Source organism: Zootoca vivipara, chromosome 1, assembly GCF_965207765.1.
Source record: "Zootoca vivipara chromosome 1, rZooViv2.hap1.1, whole genome shotgun sequence".
Taxonomy (NCBI): domain Eukaryota; kingdom Metazoa; phylum Chordata; class Lepidosauria; order Squamata; family Lacertidae; genus Zootoca; species Zootoca vivipara.
Genome location: NC_142582.1, coordinates 37,051,730 through 37,077,175, shown reverse-complemented (window position 1 = coordinate 37,077,175; position 25,446 = coordinate 37,051,730). Strand labels below are relative to the sequence as shown.

The 25,446-nt window shown below is 39.2% G+C and overlaps 1 protein-coding gene across 1 annotated transcript in view; it reads right to left on the bottom strand.

The window, feature by feature from the left end:
* Window positions 1-25,446, bottom strand: part of LRP1B (LDL receptor related protein 1B) — a 743,096-nt gene that overhangs the window by 29,186 nt on the left and 688,464 nt on the right. The window contains exons 73-83 of the mRNA XM_060279545.2: window positions 24,632-24,754; window positions 23,318-23,455; window positions 19,573-19,707; window positions 17,869-17,988; window positions 16,328-16,569; window positions 13,583-13,806; window positions 12,240-12,346; window positions 9,429-9,545; window positions 7,883-8,056; window positions 5,965-6,090; window positions 4,495-4,659 (exon numbers count right to left, since the gene is read on the bottom strand). Coding sequence (XP_060135528.2) covers window positions 4,495-4,659; window positions 5,965-6,090; window positions 7,883-8,056; window positions 9,429-9,545; window positions 12,240-12,346; window positions 13,583-13,806; window positions 16,328-16,569; window positions 17,869-17,988; window positions 19,573-19,707; window positions 23,318-23,455; window positions 24,632-24,754 — 1,671 coding nt within the window. The remainder of the gene's footprint in view (window positions 1-4,494; window positions 4,660-5,964; window positions 6,091-7,882; window positions 8,057-9,428; window positions 9,546-12,239; window positions 12,347-13,582; window positions 13,807-16,327; window positions 16,570-17,868; window positions 17,989-19,572; window positions 19,708-23,317; window positions 23,456-24,631; window positions 24,755-25,446) is intronic.

The window sequence follows — 25,446 nt, the reverse complement described above, 5'->3', positions numbered from 1 at the left end:
CTTTTGGTCCTATTTCAGGGGGGATGCAGGTATGGCTTCGCCCTTGGGGTGGTGACATAATCGTTTGTCATAACTTTCCTTAATCCCCCCCATTGTAGTAGCAGTGCACATTTGGACCCAGGGAGCCCAGTGATTGGCGGTCCGCTTTTGGTGCGATACCTGGTAGTGGTGAGCATTTTGGCTTAACAGCCCTCACGCTACAGCGAATATCACTGCCTTTCATATACTTCTTGTGCTGCTGCTCGCTTTATTCCAGGATCCTCTAATGATATGGCTGGTATTCCTTTCAGCCTGCTTAGGAAGCGCCTTGGATCCTGGGCTCAGGTCCCTCAGTTATTGCTGTAATTTCCAACCTACCTGTGTCACTTTGATAATAATTACTAATTACAAGGTATAGCTTCCATTTTCCCTTCAGCTTCAGGTCTTAATGAAGGCCTGGACTGCTCTTATGGCATTTAGCTGGCAGTCCACGGACATTCGGAGGTATTTGTCCTCTCCTTCTGAGCAGGTCCTGCAAGTCATGGCTTACTTGCTGCAGAATGGCGGTGATCAGGAGACTACCCATATTCAGCCCTGCTATGTCTGTTATCGTGCGGCTTTTATTCAGAGACCCTTGCAAATGGTTTGTCATGCGCAGGGCTTTGGAGGGTTGGGATAGGTTCCAACCTCACTAGACGTCAGATGGGAAGCCAGTCATTTTGTCCTCTTTATAGTATCCCACAGCTATAGCTAAGATTGTCTGTGGGTTAAGTATCTAGGCGGACCCCCCCCCCTTCTCATGCCATTGCATTTTGGAGCATTAAGGGTTGGGGTAAGTGTGTCGGAGCCTGCACGGGGTTGAGAGTCTGGAGGCTTATTGCTTCAGGACTTTCCTTCACAGCCTTGGAGCTTGCCGTTAAGAGTCAGGAGCTCTAAGACGGACCTAGCGGGCAGGGGTACCATCATCAGGCTTCTGGTCACAGGTGGAGTGGGCCCTTGCCCAGTTAGGGATACCTGAAATATCGCGCTCTTCATCCTCTTGGGGGGACTGGCCTGCTCCCAGTGCAAAGATTAAAAGGTTTCCCGTTAACCAGGCATTATTGCTCACCTAGTGTGGCAGTTATTCTGCTTTATGCTTGCCCTTCGCTGAACGTGCCTCATTCCTTCCAAGCAGGGCTGCTACAAAGGTTGGGCACTGGGGACCTGTCAGGGGACAGGATTGTGCATACGGTTCATTGGAAGGGTGACACGGATAAAGGTTTAAGTTGGGAAGTGTCGTAGTAATGCCTGAGCTAATGCCTGTCTGTTATTTTCCTTGTGTTTTCATAGGACCATTGCTGTGAACTGGATTGTCTGCCGCAGCTTCTTGCACTGGGGCTGGCAAGCCCGCTGACAAGTCTGGACTGGGGTGCCGTCTCGGCCGCTTGCCTTTGCAAGTGTATCTTGGATGTCCAGATTGGGAATGCTTTAGGAGGATTTCATTCCTTTGGTGCAGTCGAGTGTGACATGCGAGGGTCCTCCTGCAGCGGTGATGGGCAGCTGGGCGGTTGAGTGGCCTGTAACGGTCCTCCCGTAGCGCTAGTGATGATCTGGGTGGGAATGTTTTGCCGTCTTCGCCCGGAGTAAGTTTGCGTCCTGCAGCAAGCGGACTTGGATGAGCTGTTGGCAGTGCCCCCGGGATAAAGAAAATTTAATTTTAATTTGGGCGACCAAATGTGCGGCAAGGTACCCGCTGCCCAGCTGCCACTAAAGAAGTGAATACGACAGCCCAGGAACTTTGCGGGGGGGGGGTCATAGCTCCTCCAGTAATTTATTTCCAGAGCTCAGGAGTTGGGCCTTGGTTCCAGTCTCGGACGCCCGTTGCACATGCATGTGTCTTGGCTGGCCAGGAGAGGGATGTTGTGGGGCGAATTTCTCCCATTGATGCACAAGCAGTTGCACGCTGATGGACTCCCCTCGGCAATTGTGGTGCAGTTTGGTGAAAATGATTTGCCTACCATGGACTGTCGCACATGGCGGTTTTCAATTTGTGATGACATCCATGAATTGAGTGCCCTGCTGCCAGCTACACGATAAATTTGGTCCCGTCTATTCCAGAGAAGAGAGTGGCGGGGGAGTCGATCCCTCGCTGCCACCGGACGGGCTAGGAGACGGGTGGATTGGGCGGTAGTTAACTTAATCAGGGAATTGGGAGGGCTGATCATTGCTCATCCCCATATTTCTTTTGACGCTGCCCAGGTTTATCGTCTCGATGGGGTTCATCTTTCCACAATGGGTAATGTTTTATGGTTGGAATCAATCAGAGGCTGTTTGCAGTCTTGGTTGGGTCTGTGAGTGGTTTTGGCGGTCGAGCCTTCGGCTCTGGTGGCGGTTAGGCATTGGTTATGATGTTTGTATTAAGGGTCTTAAAGATTAGTTGGCCCCAAGTTTATGCCTGAGTGGTGGGGAAATCCTGGACAGGTATACAGTGGCTCTATGCTGTGTCCGTAACCCCGAGGTAGGGGCCAGGACGGCATATTGAAGCCTCTGGGAGCCTGAAGGGAAAGGGGAGAGTTCTGTACACCCGGTCCCCGTCTCTCCCTGTGGGGATTTCCCCGTGTTGACAAGGCAAGTTTATCTTATTATCAGTTCTGTCCTTAGGTGACAGTTGGGAACCAATGCCTACGCAACCACTCACACATTGTTTTGGATTTTAATAAAGTTGTGGCCAAATTCATGCCAAAAACCATTAAACTTAATTCTGTGTACGTTGTGATTTATTTAGGGGTGGTTTGGGGACCTCCACACGCAAAATGTTGTAGTATCCCTACCCCCTAAGACAGCAGGGAAGGACCTATGGCCTACAGGCCTAATGAGGCACACTAGGCATCAGACGATGGTCCCCTAGGGGCAAACTACACTCACTAAATTACTCTGGTGGTATCACCAACCACAATACTGTAGAGGAGTCTGCCAGTTTCGGCATTTCTAGCTTTCTGGACTCAATACCCTATTTGACTTAGCAATACTATCTCCAGTCTGTCCTTCCCATTGAGTTTATATTCAGAGATAGCCCTGCTGGTTCTTTCCTTTCTACCAGGTTTCAATTTATGCCCCCTCTATCAATGCTGTCATCCAAGACCAAGGTCTTCACTTCATCTATCTTGGTATGGAGGTTTCTAGCATTAGCATATACAGACTTATAAACAGTGTCTCCCTTCAAGGGATAAAAATGAGAGCTTTCTATAGAAATAAATGGAGGCTTGTGCTGTAGTTGGGATTGGGAATCAATGTGTCAACCATTTCTCACAAAAAACCTTCCACAAAATCCTTGTGCATCATGGGTGTTTCGGTTTTGGGCACACAGGTGTGGCATTCTCAGCTGATAACTGGTAACAAAATATAAGATTATAGCTTCAACATCCAATCCTATGCATGTGTACTTAGGAATAAGTCTCATTCAGCTCAATGGTACTTACTCCCAGATAACTCTGAGCTCCTGGCTCCCTCTACCTGCTTCTCCGTTATACCCTTTCCCTCTCAGCTCCTCATACCACAACTGACCCCATTCAATAGGTCTCTGTCCTTTTGAGGGATTTACGTGTCCAAGGGGTACCAAGGAGAGTAGGGGGCAGGACAGTCAGCTTCTGCCCTCCCCCTATTTGTTACAAATATGTGGATCTAATCCTATATGTTAATCAGTTCAATAAATTCATTTCTACTGTTGCATTTTGGACACTAATTCTTGAAAAATAGAGTACATTTTTCATGAACTTTTGCTATTGTTCTTCAAAATTCCTACTAGTTTTGGTTTTCTTGAAAATAGTATTACAGCTTTAGGTTTTAATTATGTTTGTCAGAGCTATGCTTTTAATTAACAGATGACATTTTCTTCGGTCACTTATAAGAGTTCAATACAACTGTCACGAATTTATACATTTTAATTAAAACAGCCCCAAACTCTACTTGCATGATGTCCACAGAGGAATTTACCAAAGGGCTTAACTGTAAGTAAACCACTAATGAATAAATCTCAGAGTTGCCGGTGAGATTTGTTTAACAAATTAACATTTGTGTCCAGATAATGAAGATCTATAATTTACAAGATTGTGTAGCACAATTTTAATCCCCAGCACACAATGAATAATAACTTGTGATCTGCCTAATTGTTTACTTGTTGTTATACCAAGTAATATGTCTGATCCATAGATCGACAGGTGCAGTATCATTTGTAGACCTCCCTGTTCTACCTGACATGAAATGGGAAAGGCCCTCTGAATTTCACTCCTGTTTCCAAAGGGGAGACCCTTTCTAATTAAGCCTTGCTGCCGGTTTTGGGTGCTCTATACTCTCATTGCAACATTTTTTTCTTGGGGCACATTGGAAGAATCCAAAGATATGGAAGCTATTCCTGTGCATGTACATTCTTTTATCAGGATTATTTATTCCTGTATAATGCATGTATTTCATCAACTACTGAAACTTTTTTTTTTTTAAAAAAAACAGCTTTCACTTAAAAATGGTTTAAATACTCACCAAGGACAGAAGCTACACAGGTTCCTCCATTTTGGCAATAGTTGTTACAGTGGTTAGTTTCGCATCTTTCCCCTGAATAACTTGGCCAACAGTAACATCTTTGATCTCCCTTTTCATTAATAACACACCTTCCTCCATTTTCACAAGTCAGCTTACATGTATCATCTGTACTTAAAGCATAAACATGCAGATCAAATTCCTATAAATGTTAATCCAGGCATTGAAAGAAAATGAATGCTAGAATGATGTGAATCATGTGAGCTATAAGCATTTCAGAAATCTTGCAAAAATGTGCATATTTGCCTTTACAAATAACGTATGTCAGCTACTTTTCACCTTGGCAAAAATATGCATTGGTGCAACAGGAATGATTCTGTTAGTGCCTCCTAACACGGTTACATTTCCATATCCATAACATGATATGGCTGTAGGAAATAATAATATTTCTTGCTCTGCTCAACGACTGAAATGAATGTGCAATTTCAGATTTTAGCAGAGAAGCACAAATCAGAGTTAACACTTTTCAATTCTCCATGCATTTCATGCAATTTAGTAAGTTTTTTTCTGAAGTTGTTACAGTTTTTGAAATGTTAGTGTTTTTGGAAACTCATCCATTAGTTCAGGCATAGGCAAACTAGACCCTCAGATGTTTTGGGACTATAACTCCCACCATCCCTAGCTAACAGGACCAGTGGTTAGGGATGATGGGAGTTGTAGCCCCAAAACATCTGGAGGGCCGAGTTTGCCAATGCCTGCAGTATATATCTTAAAATCCCTATCGATCAGCGCCTCTGCTCCTGCAGTATGAAAGGACCTTCTACATTTCTTATTTCAGTGCCCCCTATACGATTCAATAAGATCTAAACTTCTTTCCTGGATCCTGCCCTCCATTGTATCTAAAGACAACTGCTTGAAATTCTTATTAGTAGATGCAAATCCTCAAATAACATGTGGTGGCTGTTTTTATTGTGCTGGCATTGAAACGTAGGGATTCCTTGATAGGGACTGTGATCTAGAACAGGACAATTAACACACTTATACATTTCCAGCACATATTAATTCAAGTCCATCCCTGTTCTTAGCTGCTTGGTCTCTACCAGTAATTCTATAATCGGCCTTAGGAGTTTTAAATACTAGCCCTATCTGTTATTGTAATTCATGTTTTATTTTGTTATGTTATGCTTGTAGCTCAGTGCTATTTATGTATTTTATCATCTTATTGTTTGTATTCGGCATTACTTGTTGATGTTGGTCGGGTTTTTGCTATGGCTAATCGCTAACGCAATAAAGAATTTTGACTTTGGCCTATGCCTGCATCAGTTCTAAGACCTTTATATACAAAAACAAAGGAAATGAAATTCAGAATTCTGCAAGGTTCTCCTGTTGGCCATTTGCCGAAAAGGAGACAAACAAGTTAGCAGCTTGTACATTCACAATCTTTTCTTGAGTACAGTAAATCATAATACCCACCTAAAATGCTTAAATCAGTGCATGTTCCATTAAACAATGACTTTCCTTCAGGACATACACAAGCGGCACCTGAAGGGTTGAGTAAACAGAGGAACTCGCAGGTAAACTCCAAACAAGGATTGAGTGCTGTTTGAAGAGGGAGGAAAATCAGAAATGCATAAATGGATTATTTCTGAAATAAAGAATAAACAAATGTGCCAAGGCCTTAAATTAATTAAGTCATGCCCTGAACAAATCTCTATGAATCAACTTGTGCTTTATTTAATTAGCAATGCATTTAATTCCAGAAATAGTATTTTTGTCAGTGAATATTTTCTAAAGCAATCTGCTGTTCTATTACTATTTTAATAAGTATTATTAATAATCATCATCAACTAATTAAGATTAATGTTCCTTTAAAATCCTGTGGTGCAGAAAATCAGAAACTTGTGATACAGAAAAATGACAGGTTGGAGAATTTTCTACTTAGAAAACAATCCAGTCAAAATAATTTTTAAGTATATTGATTTCAACAGGAGGCATTAAAGCACATAACTGACAACACAATCATATACCTGTCTCTTCAGATTAAATTCAATGGGACTTGCTTCTGAGCTGAGATGTTTAAGACTGCATTTTATCTCTCTTAATGATATAATTGGGCATCCATTGCATAAATGAAAACAAAGCTGATACCCCTAAACCTTGAGCTGTGGTCACATTTTAGCCGCATGGGCTGTGACACTGAGGAGCATTAGCTTTGGTATTTTGCTGCATATATTTACTTACTTATTGCATCATCCCAGACCCTTTCTCCTAATCCTTTAATATCTGTATTTTCCTCCTTTTGTGCACTCAGCTCCATAGTTATCATGTGGTAGGGCTGAGCATGGGGAATTATAATATTTGATAGCAGGCCATATCTTAAGCTCTCCAACTGGGTTCTATGCTTTAGAAGAATAATTTATATTTATTCCACAGTTCTATAGGTGTGCATCAATCACGCTGTCTGTTATGTTTCAAGCACTTAGAAATATACTTATAATTAACTAAGAGTATGTTTTAAGACCCTAAATTGGGTATTATCTCTGCTTGATCAAGATCTAAAAGTCCCAGTAGACTTTCCGGAATAAAAAGAGCACTGAACCAAAGTGCTTTGGCTAGGTATCAAAATGGGCAATTAGGTTTCCCAACTTAATATTCTTCTTTCAGTATAACTATTGGGAGTAATCTTCTTCACTTTATATGATATGCTGTGGTGAAATAAAAAAAGATATATTCTTATGTCTGAAGTATTTATACAGAATAGATTTTTTTAGTTAACGGTGCTTTGTAAAATAAAGACTTTTTAATTTAAAAGACAACTTAATTTTAAAATATTTCAACAATTTTACTTGGAAAATACAGTCAATCCAAAGATAAGTTTATCTTAATTAATTTCACCCCACAAACATACCTGGCAACTGAATTATGACTATTACAAGATAACAAAGCCAATTAATTGGCAACATTAAAAGTGCACACCCAACTCTTTGCTGAATATTCATGCTCGATGGGGAGACCCAAAATCAGACAAACTGCATTGAGGAAAGAAGGCAGTTGGTCTATTATTGCAAGTGTACTGGTTACCTTTAGTTTTTCCCCCATGAAATGCTTCCTACCCCCACCACACCCCTTCTCTCCTCTTCCCCCTTTTCTCATCAACCACAACACACTTGGCTATCAGTATCAGTTAAAGAGCAATCTGCACCACCCAAAGGTAGATCCAGTAGATCCACTTATCCCCAGGACGCCAGAAAGTAACTCACTTGAGTACACGTTGACGGCATGCATAACACCTATGAAGTGATCACTTGTTCATATATATATTCCATATATGATGTCTTAAATTTATAAAGATCTTAAAATATTGCATTGAAAAGTAACAAAATATACTCACAGTATGTTTGTTTGTAGTGATGTGAAATCAAGGCACTTTTTGTCTTATCTGTCTCCGTATTTAGATATTCTACGGAGCCGTGACCAAATTTTTGTACTCTAAATGCACCATTTTTAGGTCCTGCTCCATATATATAATTTTCAAAAATATCAATTCTATGGGGATGGAGTAATCCTTAAAGAAGAAGAAATGTGTACATGTCAATTTAGATGCTATCATCTGGTAACAACATATTGCTAGTTGATATAAGCAGAATTTGGAGTGCCCAAGCGATGAAGGGTTTACAAGATTTCCCTGCTAGCGATAGGCACCCATCAATCTGCTGCAGGATTCTGGAGGAATGTATCAGGAGACAAAAACTGATTACAGTATTTGGAGTGCACCACAGCCCTCATCATAGAGTGCTTTCTTCACCACTGTTAGGTTTGGCACAGATCTGGTGGATGGTTGAGTTTCTGGGAGGATCACTGTCCTTTGGGCAGGGAGACTCAGGAAGCGTAGTATTCAAGCCTAAGGCTGCTAAGGACTTGTAAAGGTAGGTAGTGGGCATTCTAGGGACTGTTCCTCTGAGATGTCCACTTCACTCCATTCCTCTTCTTCCAGGTCTGCCAATTAGATTAGGTCTGTGCCAGGAGAAGGCAGAGTGAGTGGGATTTGGGGATTCCCTGCAGCCCTGTCTCTTTGAAGTCAGAATAGATCAGGGAAAGTAGGAAGCCTGGCATCTCTAGCTTAGCCCCTGAGGGGCATCTTAGATCTAAGCAGTTTGTACTGAAAGAGTGGGAGAAGAGTCCATCTCCCTTGCAAAGTGACTGCTTTGTTCAGGCAGGAGCAAAAAACTGATTGGGAGCTTCCCACTTTCCCAGGGAGTTTCTTCTTCTCCCTCATGACCAGAGCCACAGCCCAATCCTGTTATGCCAGGAGGAGATGTTCAAGTGTTACTTTCTAATAGTTTCAAAGACTCATACATGTACAAATACCCAAGAACATCTTGTTCATATCACAAGCCCTGCACTAAAGAAGAATTTACTTTAGCCTAACTTTGTCTAAATTATAATTTGAAAACTTGTTTTTCAAGCACAACAACAACAATTTATTATTTATACCCCGCCCATCTGGCTGGGTTTCCCCAGACACTCTGGGCGGCTTCCAACCGAATATTAAAAACAGTACAGCATCAAACATCAAAAACTTCCCTAAACAGTTGTCTTCTAAAAGTAAAATAGTTGCTTATTGCCTTGACATCTGCTGGGAGGGCGTTCCACAGGGCGGGTGCCACTACCGAGAAGGCCCTCTGTCTGGTTCCCTATGCTGCAGACTTATCTATAAGACTAAATGTATTTGCATGGTGTAGTTTAAGCAAAGAATTTGGTTTACTGCTTGTAGAATATAAATTATAAATCCCATTTTGTGCTGCCTTAGATTGCAATAACCGTTCCAAAGATGGTAAGCTAGTTTTAAAAAGATGAAATAAACTTTAAAGCAGCATTTTTATATACGTTGTGATTCAATTTAGGGCCTGTGGCCAATTGATTCAAATTATACATACCTTGCTTACTGGTCACACATATGACCAAATCAGATCCATCAAAAAGGACACTTCCAATTACAGATAATTCAAAATCAGCCCAGAACAAGCGCTGACTGAAGAGATCAACTACAAGACCTGCAAAAAACAACATTTTTCTCAAAACAATTCTCTTGAAAAATAGTAAGAAAAGAAAAATAGCACATACTCGGTACATAGCAAGAACACAAACACTGTTTTAGAAGTTTGCTTGTAAGGTTAGGTTTTTATATAGTTAACAAAATTTCACGCAGAGTAGACCAATTGAAATTAATGGAGCTAACTTATCCATGTTTATTAATTTCAGTGGGCCTACTCTGTGCAAAACTTCATTGAATACTATCCAGTATCTTTACTCTGTGTCAGTCCTCATATCCAGTACTGCATAACACCATAAAGTGATCAAAAAATGATCCAAACTACCTTTACTTTTGTATAACTTTTCAGCACAGGCTATGTGCGATTAAACAAAAATTCCGGGAACCAACTTTAGTTGCATTATAACCTCCTGTCTGTTTGTAACAGATCATTTAATCTGCTTAGCAATGCTGATTTCACTTATTGAGCTGTAATCATCCTGGGATATTCTCTGGATTAGGCTTGTGACTATAATGGGTATGACAACCATCTAGTGTTTGGTCAAACTTTGATAGAATGACATGCAAAGAACTGTAGTAGGATGTTCTCAATCATTTCATCCACGCAATATGCTGCTGGTTGCTTATGCATATCCTTGAGTTCAATGGGACTCACTCCCAGTTAAATGTATAGAGGACTGCAGTTCTAGGTTTATATATGTGTATTGGAAGATACACTTTCTTTGACAGCAATAAGTACTTTAATGTTTAAAACATAGCTACATTGTTGATCTATCCATGCAAGAGCACTCATATGGCCAGGTAAGAACAGTAGGAATCAATATTGTTGACAATTCTACCACAGAAGAACAGGAACAAGAATCATATCACATTATTTGGACCTATTTTAATCTTATGTTTTATAGCAGAAGAAGTGGCAGAGTGGGACCTTGCTCATTCTACTTGATCTTTCAGTGGCTTTCAGTACCATCAGCCCTTCTTCACCAACTCTCTGAGCTCGAGGCACATTATTACAGTGGTTCCACTCTTGCCTATGGGACTGGTTCCAGAAAATAGCACTGACTGACCACTTGAATGTTGTGGTAGATCAAAGATCTAGTCCCCCATGTTATTTAATATATATATGAAACCGTTGGGAGTGATCATACAGAGATTTGGTGTGAGCTGTCACCAGTATGTTGATGACATCCAGCTCTATCTACTGGAATAATGTGAAACTCTGCAGGTGCTTAATTGGTGCTTGGAAGCTGAATGAGGGCTAATAAACAGAATCCTTAATTCTTCTACCTCCCCCTATGCTATCCTGTCTGCAACTTGAGATTCACCAGGGAGACCATTTATTCCATTATCTAACAAATCTGGTCTCTTAATAAGGCCTTTTTGGTGTTCGCATTCAGATTGTGGAGCACACTTCCTCATAGATTAGAATGGTGCCAACATTAGCTAGTTTTTGGTGTCAGGTGAAAATATTTATTTTGGGCTTTTAAGCGAACAACATTGGTCTTTGTATCAGAGTGTGACAGTTGCGGGATCATGTATATTATTTTACATAGTGATGCGCTTACTGTGTATTTTATGTTTGATTTTATGTTACTGTATTTCTGTTTTGTTGTGTGACCTGCCCTGAGATCATCTAGTGATGAAAGTTAGGGGTCAATTAATTAGAGAAAATTCCCTTTCCTCCTTGTTGTTGTTTTTTTCATTGACATGCTGCACTGCAGAATTAAGGTCCCTTTGGATACTGCAAACCACTATATATAATTCACCCCAAAAATTTTTTTGATGAGAAGCTACTTCTATTAACATAGTGTTGATCCTATGCACATTTCTTCACAGTTTATAAGTATTAGCATTTCTAAGACAGGGAATTAGAACTTTTGGCCCCCACTGCAACTCCTGCTGTCCCTGACCATTGGCCAGGCACACCGGGGGGGGGGTGATGGGGGCTGTAGTCAAACAATTATCTGGAGGTCCACAGCTTCCAAGAACAATGATGAACTGTGCCTTATCAGCCTGTAGGCAATGACATTACAGTGAAATCTAATAGGCCATGGTTTAGTAAGGAATGATTAAATGATTACTTTGATGATCTGAGTCATGTTAAGAGCTGCAGATGGTAAAAACATTTGAACCATAAAATGGTTTAATTTCTTGCTGCTGCTGTAACAATTTGACATTTTATAAGAATGAAAGGGTTTTTTATTATTTCTACTGAGGTAATAAGCGTAAATCAAATACTGCAAGTTATATATAGCAACAAAAGATCTTCTGAAAGTACAAAATTGATCTTCCACCGGGAGAAAAAGAGGAAATTGTGAAAGGCTTAATTCTGGATAGGTGAAAGAGATACATATCTGCAGCATCAAAAAATGACAGGGGGGACAAAAGGAAAGGAATGACGCTATCCGGTGCAGCATACAGTGGTCTACTGAATGGGACGTAATGCACAATCAGCACCTTCACTACCTCTGAATGAACTACAGAATGTCTTAATTATTCTTAGCTGAATTAGAATGCATTAAAGTTAATTCTAGTATGGGTAAGAATATTTAAAATATAACAACCATTTTTAACTCATGTACTGTAGTACCCTTGTCAGTATCCTTGTGACAGATTAAAAAAATCATTTAACACATTGAGTCTTTGGAAAAGAATTTACTTAAGAGAGGGTATAATAAATCAATGTTTTCCGTACCTGTTGGTCTTTGCAAATTTTTTTGTACTAATATCCTCCTCAAGGTCCCATCCATTGCTGCTTCTTCTATATGAGAATGGTCTCCAATTACTGTCCAGTACATCATGCTGGAAAGAGCAAACACGAAAACACATCTAAATGACAAGCTTACATAAACAGTAGAGGATGCCAACTGAACTTTGTCAACATCTTCCGTTGGTTTCAACTAAGAATGCAAACATTTTCTTTTGAACATCAGCTATATGCCAACTATATCATAACATCCTATATGCCAAACATTAAATGCAGATGCCCTAGCATTTACCATAATCATGTAAAGGCATCTTGCACCCTATAAATAGGAGGGCCCAAACCTGTACAAGCAGGCATTCTATGGCAGCAGTAAAGAGTACAGAGAGTGGCTCAGCACTGTGCAAGGTATATCTCATATTGGCACATCTATGTGATATCTATGTTGTTTGCCAGTGAGTAGCTTTGATCATTCATGGTGATGTCTCTGCCACCATATTGTGACACTGCCTGGCAATGACACAAGTGATCCTTACCCTGCAATTGTCAGTCAGTGGTGACCTCTTAATACATTGTGTGTTCCCTTGTTGACTAGTGTACCTGAGCTGCCATCATTTCAAGGTTTCCTTGGCTAAGATCACCAATTTGTTGTTGAGGCATGCTTTGTTTTTCCAGGTACATTCCAGTTTGGTTGAATTAATCATATTCTCTGCTATTCTAACTTTGAGGGGTGGGGTTCTGTTAAATAAATGTGCATGATTCCAGTGTGCATATTCTCTTCTTGCCTCTGGCAAATCTCCAAAATCTCCAAAGATCCAACCTACAAGTTCCATATTTTCAACTGGGCTTTGGGTTGCAGTTTCTTAAACAGCACTACCCAGTATGGCACAGGGAGTCTGCTGCTGAACAACAACAACCAAAACCCTGTAAAATAATTCAACCAAACCTTTGAGCTAGTCTGAAGTAAGTTCTCTGGAGCCACACTAGAATTGTGTTTGTTTTTATAAGTGAGATCTTAAAACAAAAACTTGTTTAAACTTCATTTAAAGCTTGAGTAGGACCTATGTGACTCAGGTGAACCACTTAACATATTATTCACATAGGCTGTTGTGTGCAGGATATGTCTTAGCATTGGCTAAGTATGTAGCTTAGAATGTGGAGGAAAGATGTGTAACAATTATTTCCCACATTCTGAACAAAAGTCATCCAAGACACAGAAACCACACTGAATGATCTAGTAAGATAAATTTCCTAAAGCCAACGATAACATGTACAAAGTTAGGTTTCAAACTCATAGAACAAAAATAGATCAAAAAGTCTTCTTAACAACCTACCCTTTCGGAGGATTTACTGCAATTGCATATGGTTCTCCTGCCATATTTGTAAGGAGCCTTGTGCAGTTTGGTCCATTTATCTGTCCTACATTGATGGAATATCTTAAACTTGTCCAGTGAGTTGTATAATAGCTGAACCAGTGCATTCTAGAATGATCAGTCCAGTAAATATTTCCAGCTATCCAGTCAACAGCAATATCTCTAGGCCTTTTGAATTCAGGACACTAGGAAAAAACACATCAGATTTTAAATTTAAAAGGGCATACATTTCTCATATTTTAAAACCAACATTTTAATACTGAGTTCAAATGAACTTTTGAAATAAAGAATTAAAAAGGCATTGATTTCAATAGTCTGCAATATCATACAATTAAACATGGAAAAATCAGTATCAACAAATATATTCTGAGGTTTAACATCAGCAGTCACCAAAGCTTCTCCACTTTTTTTTTGCAAGTTCCATATGACTACAATAAATTGCTGTAGGGAAAATATGAATAATAGGTAGGAGGGTTGCCAGATGGTTGCTTTGTGATATGTCACAATTGGCAAGCTTTCCGTCCCACAGCACAACAGGTAGCTATTTAGGCACCTGTGCTTTGTGGTGTCCGGAAAACATTCATTATGGATTTTGCTAATAACTGTAAATGAATAATTGGCAACTACTGAGGTACCATGCAGCAGCAATGAAGCAGTCGGGAGGTGGAACCCAACTGACAATGAAAGCAAGGCAGACAACAAGTAGCCCAAAAGTGGGGTGATGGAGGAAAAGTCTAGCAAAATCTTCAGGTGATGAAAGAGCAAATGGGGTGCAGTAGCTCTGTCTGCAAAAGCATAGAAGAGTAGGTAGCAGTCCCAGGACGATCCTGTTTGCTCAGCTCACTAAGTTTAGACACTACCAGACAAGCAGTTCAGGAGCCCAGTTTTTCACTGTAGGGAGCATAATTGGTAAAGAACATTCCTTGAAATTGCAGACCTGCACATTTCGTGGTCCAGCAAATGGTTTTTAGCCTACTGGTGTTATATTTTGATCTGTCAAAATACTTAACAATTTTCTTTTTGCAATTCAGCCAAGTAGAAAAAAAACAGATATTTTATTTATCAAGCTCCTGATGGTTGTATAAAACACAGGGCAGACCTGCTTTATCTGATTATCAGACCCCGAACTGAACTAAGTATTCTTGTTTATAGCCCTGACCCTTCCCCTAGAATGTTTCGCTCTCAATTTTTCAGGTATACCACCACTAGCATAGCTGCCAAGTTTCCCCTTTTCTCACGAGGAAGCCTATTCAGCATAAGGGAATTTCCCTTAAAAAAAGGGAGAACTTGGCAGCTATGACCACTAGTGAGCGTATTATATTGTTTCAAAAATGAGCTGGGGAAAAAACAGAATAATATCTTTGCATTCAAAGTGATATATTGTACACAGAAAACATTTAAAGAAATTCTTTTCATAAAGCAAAAGGTCAGTTCAATCTCCAAGTGATATGATAAGGACTGCATGGCGAAATCTCTCTCTCTCTCTCTCTCTCTCTCTCTCTCTCTCTCTCTCTCTGTGTGTGTGTGTGTGTGTACATACACACACACACACACACACACACACACACACTTAATCCTTGAAAAATGAGAAAACTACCCTCCCTATTTAAATGAGTATTGAAGAAGAACTCACAATATCATCATAACAATGTTGCTTTGAGATCATCACATGGGCAATGACTTTATCTAAAGAATTGGGCTTCTGCGGTATTCCAGGCTTCTGCGTTAGACAATCTGAGTTCTTATGTTACTCATAAATGCTTTCAATTATTTGCATAAGACAAATGGATCTGATATATGATAGTAACAAAGACCTAATGGTATTACTGTTTGGCACAACAGTTTCCAAAATGCATGGACCAAAACAGAGTTTGAATTTAGGGGACTATCCATAAAAATGCAAATTGGAGAACAATTTCCAAACATATTTGAACACTCTTCAATAGCAGCAAGTCTTTGTTAAATAACTACAAATAAATATAAAAATAGGCCTGGATCCTCTGAACTCCATGCCTTGCCACCTTGATGACCTAGATGTGCTTTTCTCCAACCACCAATACACTGTGCTTTTTGTCTTTACTGCTAACCCTGCCGCCCCCTGCTGCTTCTTTGCTCTGATTTACCCAGTATCAGTGCTGCTGTGCAGCACAGAAGCAGGTCATTGGGCTCTTGTTTTGGTTGCATGTAACGTTTAGCTAATTTTTAAAAAATTATAATAGATTCCCCTGAAGTCTTAAGCTGAATGACTGAAGTCTGTCAGCTGAAATAACCTGTGGGAGGTATTGTGATTCACAACATGCTTTATTTATGTTTGAAGTTTTATTAGTCTCTTTATTTGAATTATTTATATGCCACCCTGGGAAGGCAGCACAACTGAAAAGGCCCTTTCTATGGTCACAACGCACCTCATTTCAAAACGTAGAGGGATTTAGTGGAGGATCTGTGAAGATGATCATAACATTCAGCAGGTTGATGTCAAAGGAGGCAGTAGTCCCAGGACTGCTTTTCAGAATGAAAAACAAACCCCTGCGGGAGCCCCCTTCATATTATTACTAACCTAGGCTAATCTGAATAGTAGGTAATCAATCTTGATTAATGGGCACTTTTTATATTTCAAAATTACCACATGTAGTATACAAAAACCAAGGGGGGGGGAATCCAGTTCCAAATTAAAAATGAGCAAAAATATATGCTTAGTTTACTTACTATCACACCATTACTGCTTTGTCTCCTTTCTCCCTCATGGATCTTTGTATAGAAAATGCCTCCTGGATTAAACTGAGTACTCCAAATTATAATTTCCCCTTGATAATATAGATCCATTCCAGTTATTCTTGAATTATGTTCAATGTGTGCAATCTGTTGATGAACATCACTGTAGTTGAATGGATATACAAAACCCAGGATATCAGTGTCATTAGCAATGTAGAGAACTTGATCTTCAGAGCCTGGAGATTATTGTAATGAAATACAAAAATAAAGTAAATTTCAACTACTAAGAAGTAATGTGCTTCATGTATGTTAAATTTTCATATTTATTTGGGTACTCCTGTTGCCATCCACACCCCACTTAGCTTTGGATACTTTTAAACCCCACTGAAGTCAATGGGGCAGTTTCAAAATAATTCCAGAGGTAAGAGTAGTGTGGAATGAAACCCTATAAACCTATGGCTTTCCTACAAATAAAATATAATCTAATGTTAGCAACAAGTGTCTCATATGTAGGTATATTGAGTAACCTCCCCAGGATTACTGTTATGTGGGACTTCAACATTCAAGCCAAAACTGCCTTATCACAGCTGGCTAAGAATTTCATGACCACTGTGACAACCATGGGTCTTTCTTAGTATATTACTAGTCCTAGCTACAAAACAAGTGTATTTTAGAGGAAAGTATATTCATACTCTTTTCATGGTTGTCACAGTGAGTTTTGTCTTACTGTGGCTACTTCTCTCTGTGGAGGTTTTAGGCCCATTATGATGACCCACTTCCATAGATTTGTGGAAGCTGACAAGTTCTTAAATGATCTTGGAGATTTCCCAGTTAATACGACTAGTGCTCCTGTGGAAGCTAGAGAAGGTGGTGTCCTTGCTGTATCAATTAATTTTGAGGCTATCAACCACAGTGTACTTCTGAGTTGAAAGTTTATCTCTTCTTAAACAGCATATTATGTGACTTGGCATTCTGCACTTCAGTAGCAACAGTTCAAGGTTTTTCAATCTGGAATATGATACTGAGAAAAAGCTGTTTCCATAAATGCCTCTCTTTTCAAGCGTAAGAGATGCAAGCACAAAGCTGTAATTATCTCTTCACTTAGGGTGTTATTCTTTTCAGCACATATCATAGAGATATCCCAGAAGGCTCAATAATGTTCTGTCTCTCCCTCCCCAGTGATATAAATAGCAACACATGAAAGCAATGCACTTGGACTGCAGAATAGGATGTACACCTCCACAAGCCGTTAATTCAGTATGGTGCCAGGTTTTAAGCAACTTGAGATATGCAGAATTGGGAGGGCTTGATAAGGATATTGGAGGTTTGCAGAGACTTCCCAATGACTAGACTGTCCTGGTGCACTGTTTCCATATGCATATGGGAGGGGAGTGGGGGTAGGGATGGGGAGAAGAGAAGGAATTGTCTGTTGAGTTGTACAGGGATTCATTTGCTCATGAGCACTGTGGACTTCTGTGGGAAAGGATCATGGCCAATATGTCCACTAGTATATTCAATTTGTTTTGTCATCTTACCTTTTGCAATGCATCTGCTGTTTCGTTCTTTATAATTTTTTTCACAAGTACATTTGTATGATCCTTTCACATTGATACAAAGTTGGGAGCAGATGCCAAATATTGCACATTCATTGATATCTAGGAAAGAAAAGCCTTTATCATTTCTTTTTCAATTCATTGTCAAAGGTCGTGACAGATAACAATAAAACTGGAACTAAGGTTTTTAAAAGCCCAAAGCAATTCAACTGTTAAAAAAAGAAAATAGCTATTAGCTCAGTCTACAGGTTTAACCTTAGACTCCTAGACTAAGCAAAAGATGCTCAGATTTGAGTTCTGGCATATTATTCTAGCTATTGAAAAGAGTTTAAGCAGTCAAGATGGGCAGTTGGCAACTTATAGGCAGTCCCTTCAGGACACCAAGTAGACATATGAGACTGTTCAAAACCAATCCAAAGAATCTCTGTTAAAACTGAGAGATAAGTTGGGTAATGAAGTTGGGCTGTAGCCGAGTAAGAGCAACTTTGAAAGTTGCCTTTCTCTCTAGCTTTCTTTCGCTTGGTCTCTGTTTTATTTATGTTGTCTTCCACTGGGACTTTTGTTTATTTGTTTATTTATTTATTTATTTATTGCAACATTCTTTCGCCTACCTTTAAAACTAGAGCAAAACCGCTTCATCTGTTTGCTGCCTGATCTGCACCCTTACATCATGCTTTAGTCACATAATGAATGGAGTTCCTTTTTATTTACTTCAGACTGTCCCTCCTTTCCCCAAGTTGAATTACGATGGCCCAAATAAAATGCCAGACTTAGGTGTTCTCTATAACTGCTTTTATCTGTAAACCTATAGTTCCAGAGTTTATAAGCATGGAAAAAATAAATTGCTTTCCTTGATGAGAAGAGTGTTGGTTGAGGTATGGAAATAAATGTGAGATATTAATGCTATGGGGCTGCTGTCACAAAGGTATCCTGTTGGAAATGTGACACAAGGAAGGATACGATAGTCCCCTGTGCAGTTGGGGAGTTACCCTCCTAGGTGAAAGCAAGCCCCAATCTACCTCTCTCATTCACTTTTCTGATAGTACCTCACTTGCCCACAGACCAGATTAGTTAAGGAGTACAAGGCAGACTAATGCTGGTGGTCTCATAGATTCTTGGAATCCCTGCAATTAAGTACCTTCATTTCTGGAAAATTTGTGGTATTATTTATTTTAATCTGTATCTGTTAAGGGGGTGGGGAGGCATAACAAAGGCAGCCAAATTCTTAATAATTTTGCAGGAGCTTAAAAACACAAGAATTTTATTATGAATGGTTAACTTCCTACTTCAAAATAAAAGGTTTTGTTGTTATTAATTTCAGACCCCCAAAGTGGACATCTCATAACCATTCTTGATTGTTATTTGTCAGCTGTTTCAGATTCATTGTAAATATATACAGTAACTTTGGACCTTTTTATAACTGAATTTCTGTTTTTTTATCTGCTTTTATAATACTATTTTACTGGTTTTTGTGTTGTACCTCTGTTTCTGTTATACTGTTCTACTGTTTTCAATTCATGTTTTTGTATACCACTTGGGGATTTTTAAATACTAAGTGGTTTAGAATGCTTTTGAATACATAAAACAAAAATAATTGAAGGCCATCTTTTGACATTTAATGTTGCTATTCATTTTAATGGAATGTTTTTGAACATAAGGATTTCAAAGCAGTTTCTACACAAATACCTTCACATTGCCAGTTCCTTCTGTTCCTTTGAAATCCAGGCTTACACTGACAGAAAAGAGGTGTTTTCGTTTTATTACAGTATGCATCATCACCACAAGGGTTCACATTGTTTTCGCAGCTATATTCAGTTAAGCCTAGAAATAACAAAATAGGAAATTTTGGAAATAACAAAAGATGCAAAATCAAATGGATTTTAGTTTATTTCCATGTTTGATACAGAACATCCATAGCCAGTGTCTTCATTCATAGCTGATGAAGAATTTTGTCTCCAAAGAAAGTCAGCTTTAATTTTTGTTTTGAAGTAAGTTAGTCCTGATATTGTATATGGATGTATATACTGTAATGCCATGTTTCCAATCCTTCATGGTTTGGAGCATCAAGAATGAGACCCATCCTCCTTTCCCATAATCAGCTTGGTTCTTACTTCATTTGATAACGCCATATTTGAGTGAGCCCTCCAAACCAACTTCAGTTTGTATTCTACATATAGACATAATTTTATTTTTATACTGCCTTTCCATAGCTAAAACCATGCTCAAATAGGTTTACAACGTGGGAAAAAAATACATGATTGCAAACAATGAACAAACACCCCAGTCCAATAATCTGTTCAGGAGCCTCAGTGTTTGGAGCTGGAGTCAGTCAGGGCCCTGTCCTCCCAGGCCAGGTGGAAAAAGGCCTGCAAGGCATGGAGAATAGGGTGGGTCATAAAAAACTTTTTTTGGAAAATGTTTCCTCCCTTGATCTTATATCAGGCGTATGGTATAAACATAGTCAAATTTCAAATTTGGGACAAATCGGTTAATATTTAGACCCTGCTCCTACAGATTGAAATTTTGCCTCACTACGCGTGATGAAAACATAGGAATTTGACTCATTTATTCTCAGTATGTTAAATTGTGAACTTATAAACATAATTTTTAGATTTTATGTAGAGCAATAATAGTTGCATACTATTATTTTATGCAATATTTATTTATTTAAGATAAAACATGTTGATAATTTACATGAAAAACCAATGGTTTTGAACAAATTATATGGATAAATTAAGCAAATGGTGTACTAAACAAGTAAACATAAACATTAAACAATAAAACACAACTCATATTATGTGTTGCGTCAAAACATCACATTATACTTAATTACTTAGGTATAAATTGTACTAAATGCTTACATTTTGTGTAATTAATAAAATTTTGCCTTCTGCAATATCATACATGGTACATGTACACCATATTATATCATGCTAAAAATATGCTTTTATGCCTTACACTAAACGTCTATTTTGATGCAAAGTCCTTATTTGTCTCTTGTTTTGGGAATTTAGAGTGATTGTTCATTGTTGTTTTGATGGTAGCATCACGTCTTTTCTCTCCAATAACTATCCTAGATGCTCTAGTAACCCCCTTCACTGCACGTTCAACCATTTTCAAATGGCACTTGAATTTTGGAATTGTTAATGGAGTGGTCACAATATTTAACAGTTCATTGTTTGTCATGTTCCTGATTATTGGTGGCTCATATGTTTTAAGTTTACGACCATTTTATCATTTGTTCCATACAGCCGGCAGATATGTCAGGCACTAGGGAGCCACCTGCTATGGGCCAATTTTGAGCAGCTGTAAGTCACTGCTGAATTCTCCAGAGATGCGTGCAGATGTAACTTGCCACAAATACTTTTTGTCAGTAGATTGATTTTTCCAAACTACTTATGGCATTTCTGGGATTGAATCTGACTGTGCAAAGCATTTATATTCAACAACTGGCAAATCGTTGACACTGGGCAGTAATTTCCAAATATGCCCTGAAAAGGTGTTAGCCCCAGATGTGGGTCCATCTAGTTCAATGATGAGATGTTGTAGAGGCAGTTCATTGGCAGGAAGGAGGCAAATATTCCATTGCAATGGTCGGCCAATGTCTATTTCAATAAGATGCTTAATTCCTCCCGGGGCACCTATGCTTGTGTTTGTCCCATCACAAGCAACTGCTGCAAGTTGACTCACACTAGGTCTTTTTCTCTGAGAAATGAGTTAAGAGAATTTGCAATAGATTTCACCTTGCTATCAACCGGTGTAACATGACCACCAATGTAATTTCCATCAGGCAATGAAACAATTGAAATATGCTCCTCTGTTAAATTTTATTATTACACAAAATGTAAGCATTTAGTACAATTTATACCTAAGTAATTAAGTATAATGTGATGTTTTGACGCAACACATAATATGAGTGGTGTTTTATTGTTTATGTTTACTTGTTTAGTACACAGTTTGCTTAATTGTTCCATATAATTTGTTCAAAACCATTGGTTTTTCATGTAAATTATCAACATGTTTTATTTTAAATGAATAAATATTGCATAAAATAATAGTATGCAACTATTATTGCTCTACATAAAATCTAAAATTTATGTTTATTAGTTCACAATTTAACATACTGAGAATAAATGAGTCAAATTCCTATGTTTTCATCACGCGTGGTGAGGCAAAATTTCAATCTGTAGGAGCAGGGTCTAAATATTAACCGATTTGTCCCAAATTTGATATTTCACTATATTTATACCATACGCCTGATATAAGATCAAGGGAGGAAACATTTTCCCAAAAAAGTTTTTTATGACCCACCCTAATGGAGGTGGTCTTCCAGGACTCACAGCCAAGCTCGTCTAAGCATGTTTCCCCCACCTCTTACTGCCCAGAAACAATTAAAAATACATCCCTTTCTTCTAGAAAAACTGTCACAATATTTTCCACTACAGTTTTACAGTATTTAAATAGGTTTATTAGTAGGAAACAAGCAAACAAGAGATAGTGTCCAAGATGAACTTTGTAGAGCCAGTGTGGTGTAATGGTTAGAGTGTTGGACTATAATCTTGGAAGACCAGGGTTCAAATCCCCACTCAGCCTTGAAGATCACTGGGTGAACTTGGGCCAGTCACCATTTATTAGCCTAACCTACCTCACATGGTTGTTGTGAGGAGGAAACAGTGAGGAGAACTGTGTACACTACCTTGAGCTCCTTGGAAGATAAAGACGGTATGTAAACATAATAAATATTTTTTTCTCAAGGCTAAATGCAACAATGGCTCCTCCACACTTCCACTCATCCTGTTCCTAGAAAGCACAGATCTGAGAGATGTGCTGCTTCTCCCATAGCTTTCCCCGGGAAATCTTCTCCTTTCTGCTGAATCGGAGCAAACATTAATCTGAGGAAAACCCAGTTGATGTTTGCTCCAATTCAGCGGTAAAGAGTGGGTTTTCCTGAGTGAAAGTGGTGGGACGAGCAGCAAGGGAAGTGTGGGTGAGCCCTGTCAATGTATCTCATTCCCTTATTACATAAAAGACTGCTTCAGATTGCAGATTGGAAGCTGTATTTGCAAAAGGGAAGTGAGTTCTTTAAATCATTTTAATATAGATATTTATGTATTCCCCACATTTTTAACATACAATGCACTTTATGATCCTGATCAGCTAATAAATTAACAAGAAGCAATGTCAACTTTGGCTCAGTGGCCACTTTCACATGTAAGCCAAACTCTGGTTTATTGGCACCATGTGAATGTCCAGGCCCTTGGATAAGGTCACAGATGGTGTGCTCCTCTCCTAGCCGAGTTAGATACTGTTTGGTTGATGCTAATTTAAATTCTATAAGATTACACATATCAGGTTCTATATAATATAAGCACACATTCTTTTTTTATTTATTCTGAGAATGGCAAACTTTCAACTTCTAAATCAAACTTACTTGTTTTACAGCCTTGCTCATCTGAACCATCACCACAGTCATCAAACTGATCACACTCCAGTTCCACCGGTACACACCGCTTATTGCTACAAGCAAATTCATCCTTTTTACAAGGCCTTGCCTTATATGTAGTTTTGTCTGCAAAATGTTACAAGTGAGCAATCAGATTTTTCTCCCTTTGCTATTATTATCATTAATGGAACAAGTGCATTTAACAATGAAACACTACCAGTAAAAAAATACTGTTCCCTGGATATGTAGAGACCTACTATATACTTGCAGCAGCCCATGAAATATGACAACCAGAAGATTTCCATTTCTCCCATGGGAGAATTCAGCATCCCAGGATGCACATGTGAATGCTACAATTACACAGAGAAATACAGTGTCTGCACTTGATGCTTCAAGAGGCGGTGAGAAAACACAAAACCAAGAGGAGGGAGCAGTCTGAGTTGGCATACACTCCCCTACCTCATTTTCTTGTTTTCTACTTGGGAATGAGCTTGGCCCTCATTGTCAGGCTGTTTTCACTGAGTATCATGTGAAGCAAGGAGTGGGAAAAGGAAGATGGAATATGCTGGTCCCACCTATGGTCCTCCTGTGCCTATGCCTACAAACAGCATGGAGTACCACTGCACTGTATACAGAGTGTATAGGACAAGAGACAGAAACTAGCAAAGGAGTGGTGGCTGTTGTTGCCACGCTGATGCTTTAGCTGCAGTCAATTCTGCTACTCATTCCTTTAATTTCAGTTCTCTATTCCACTGGGAGTCAAGGCCTCACTCAGTGAACCAGACATGACTTGGACAGTACAGACTTTGGTACTTATCAGGGCAAAATGATCACAATGGTCCTATGAAGTCCAGGTGATTGTGTCAAAGACCTGGACTTTATGGGATATCCTTAACATGTAAGAGATGTTAGCATTTCACTGGATACAGTTGTTAGCCTTAGGGTTATATATTGCTACTGCCCTGCTACCTACCTAGTCTGCATACATAGCTCAGTTGTTAGAGCACGAGACTCTTAATCTAAGGGTCGTTGGGCAAAAGATTCTTGCATTGCAGAAAGTTGGAGAAGATGATCCTTATGGTCCCTTCCAACTCTGATTCTATGAATATCATCCAATTAACTGCTAATGATCCCATACAGTTCGTCCCATTACTTAACATGGTCTCACCCTGTAGGCCTCCGAATCTTTTAAGGACAGTACACAACGTCTGCACAGTGTTGATGACAAGATATAATCCACACATTTTCATAAATAAAATGAGAACTTTGGTCATGATAATCCAAAGAAAAAAAATTACCCACCACAATGGTCTTCATCTGAGTCATCACCACAATCATCAATCCCATTGCAAATCTGCTCATGTCTCAGACAGACTCGGTTATTTCTGCATCGGTGAGGCCTTGTTGGGGGACATGGAAATTTTACTGTGGAAAGGGGAGAAAAAAACTAATGCTATAATGCTCATTATGGATGCAATGTATCCGCTTTGAATAGAGAGGCAAAAGTGATTACATGCCAGATACTGTATAACCTTGGATTGTATCCAGTGATCCATGTGTGTAGTTCTGCTGTTGCAATGGGAGTTCCATTCACTCTTCTACCCCACCCCTTGCTCTGGAGGTTCCCCCTTTCCTCCTACCCACCTGGGGTGGGTTAGATGGGACAGGAGGGGAAGCAAAGACTCAGCTGTGGACACAGAAGTCTGTTGTACCAGTAGATTTAAGGGATTCAGCCCCTTAAACATTTAACCAGGCCTTTACTGCATGTATATACTATGGCTTTAAATCTGCCAGATTTAGAAGAAAAAGTATTGTTGAAATGTTCTCACTCTAGCTCAACTATAAAAAAAAACCTCTTGGAACGTTTGGAGGGACCATGCAACAACACTACTGTGTTTTAACTTGCTTCTTTCAAATGTAGTATTTGCAACGTTTACTATAAAGACATTGGCTGCATACACACTATACCTTTAAAGAACCTTCCAAACACATACTTCCCCTCAAAGAATTCTGAGCTCTGCAGTTTATCCCTCACAGTTACAATTCCCAGCAACCCCTTAATAAACAACAGATCACAGTATTCTTTAAGAAGGAAAATGTGCTTTGAATGTGCTTTA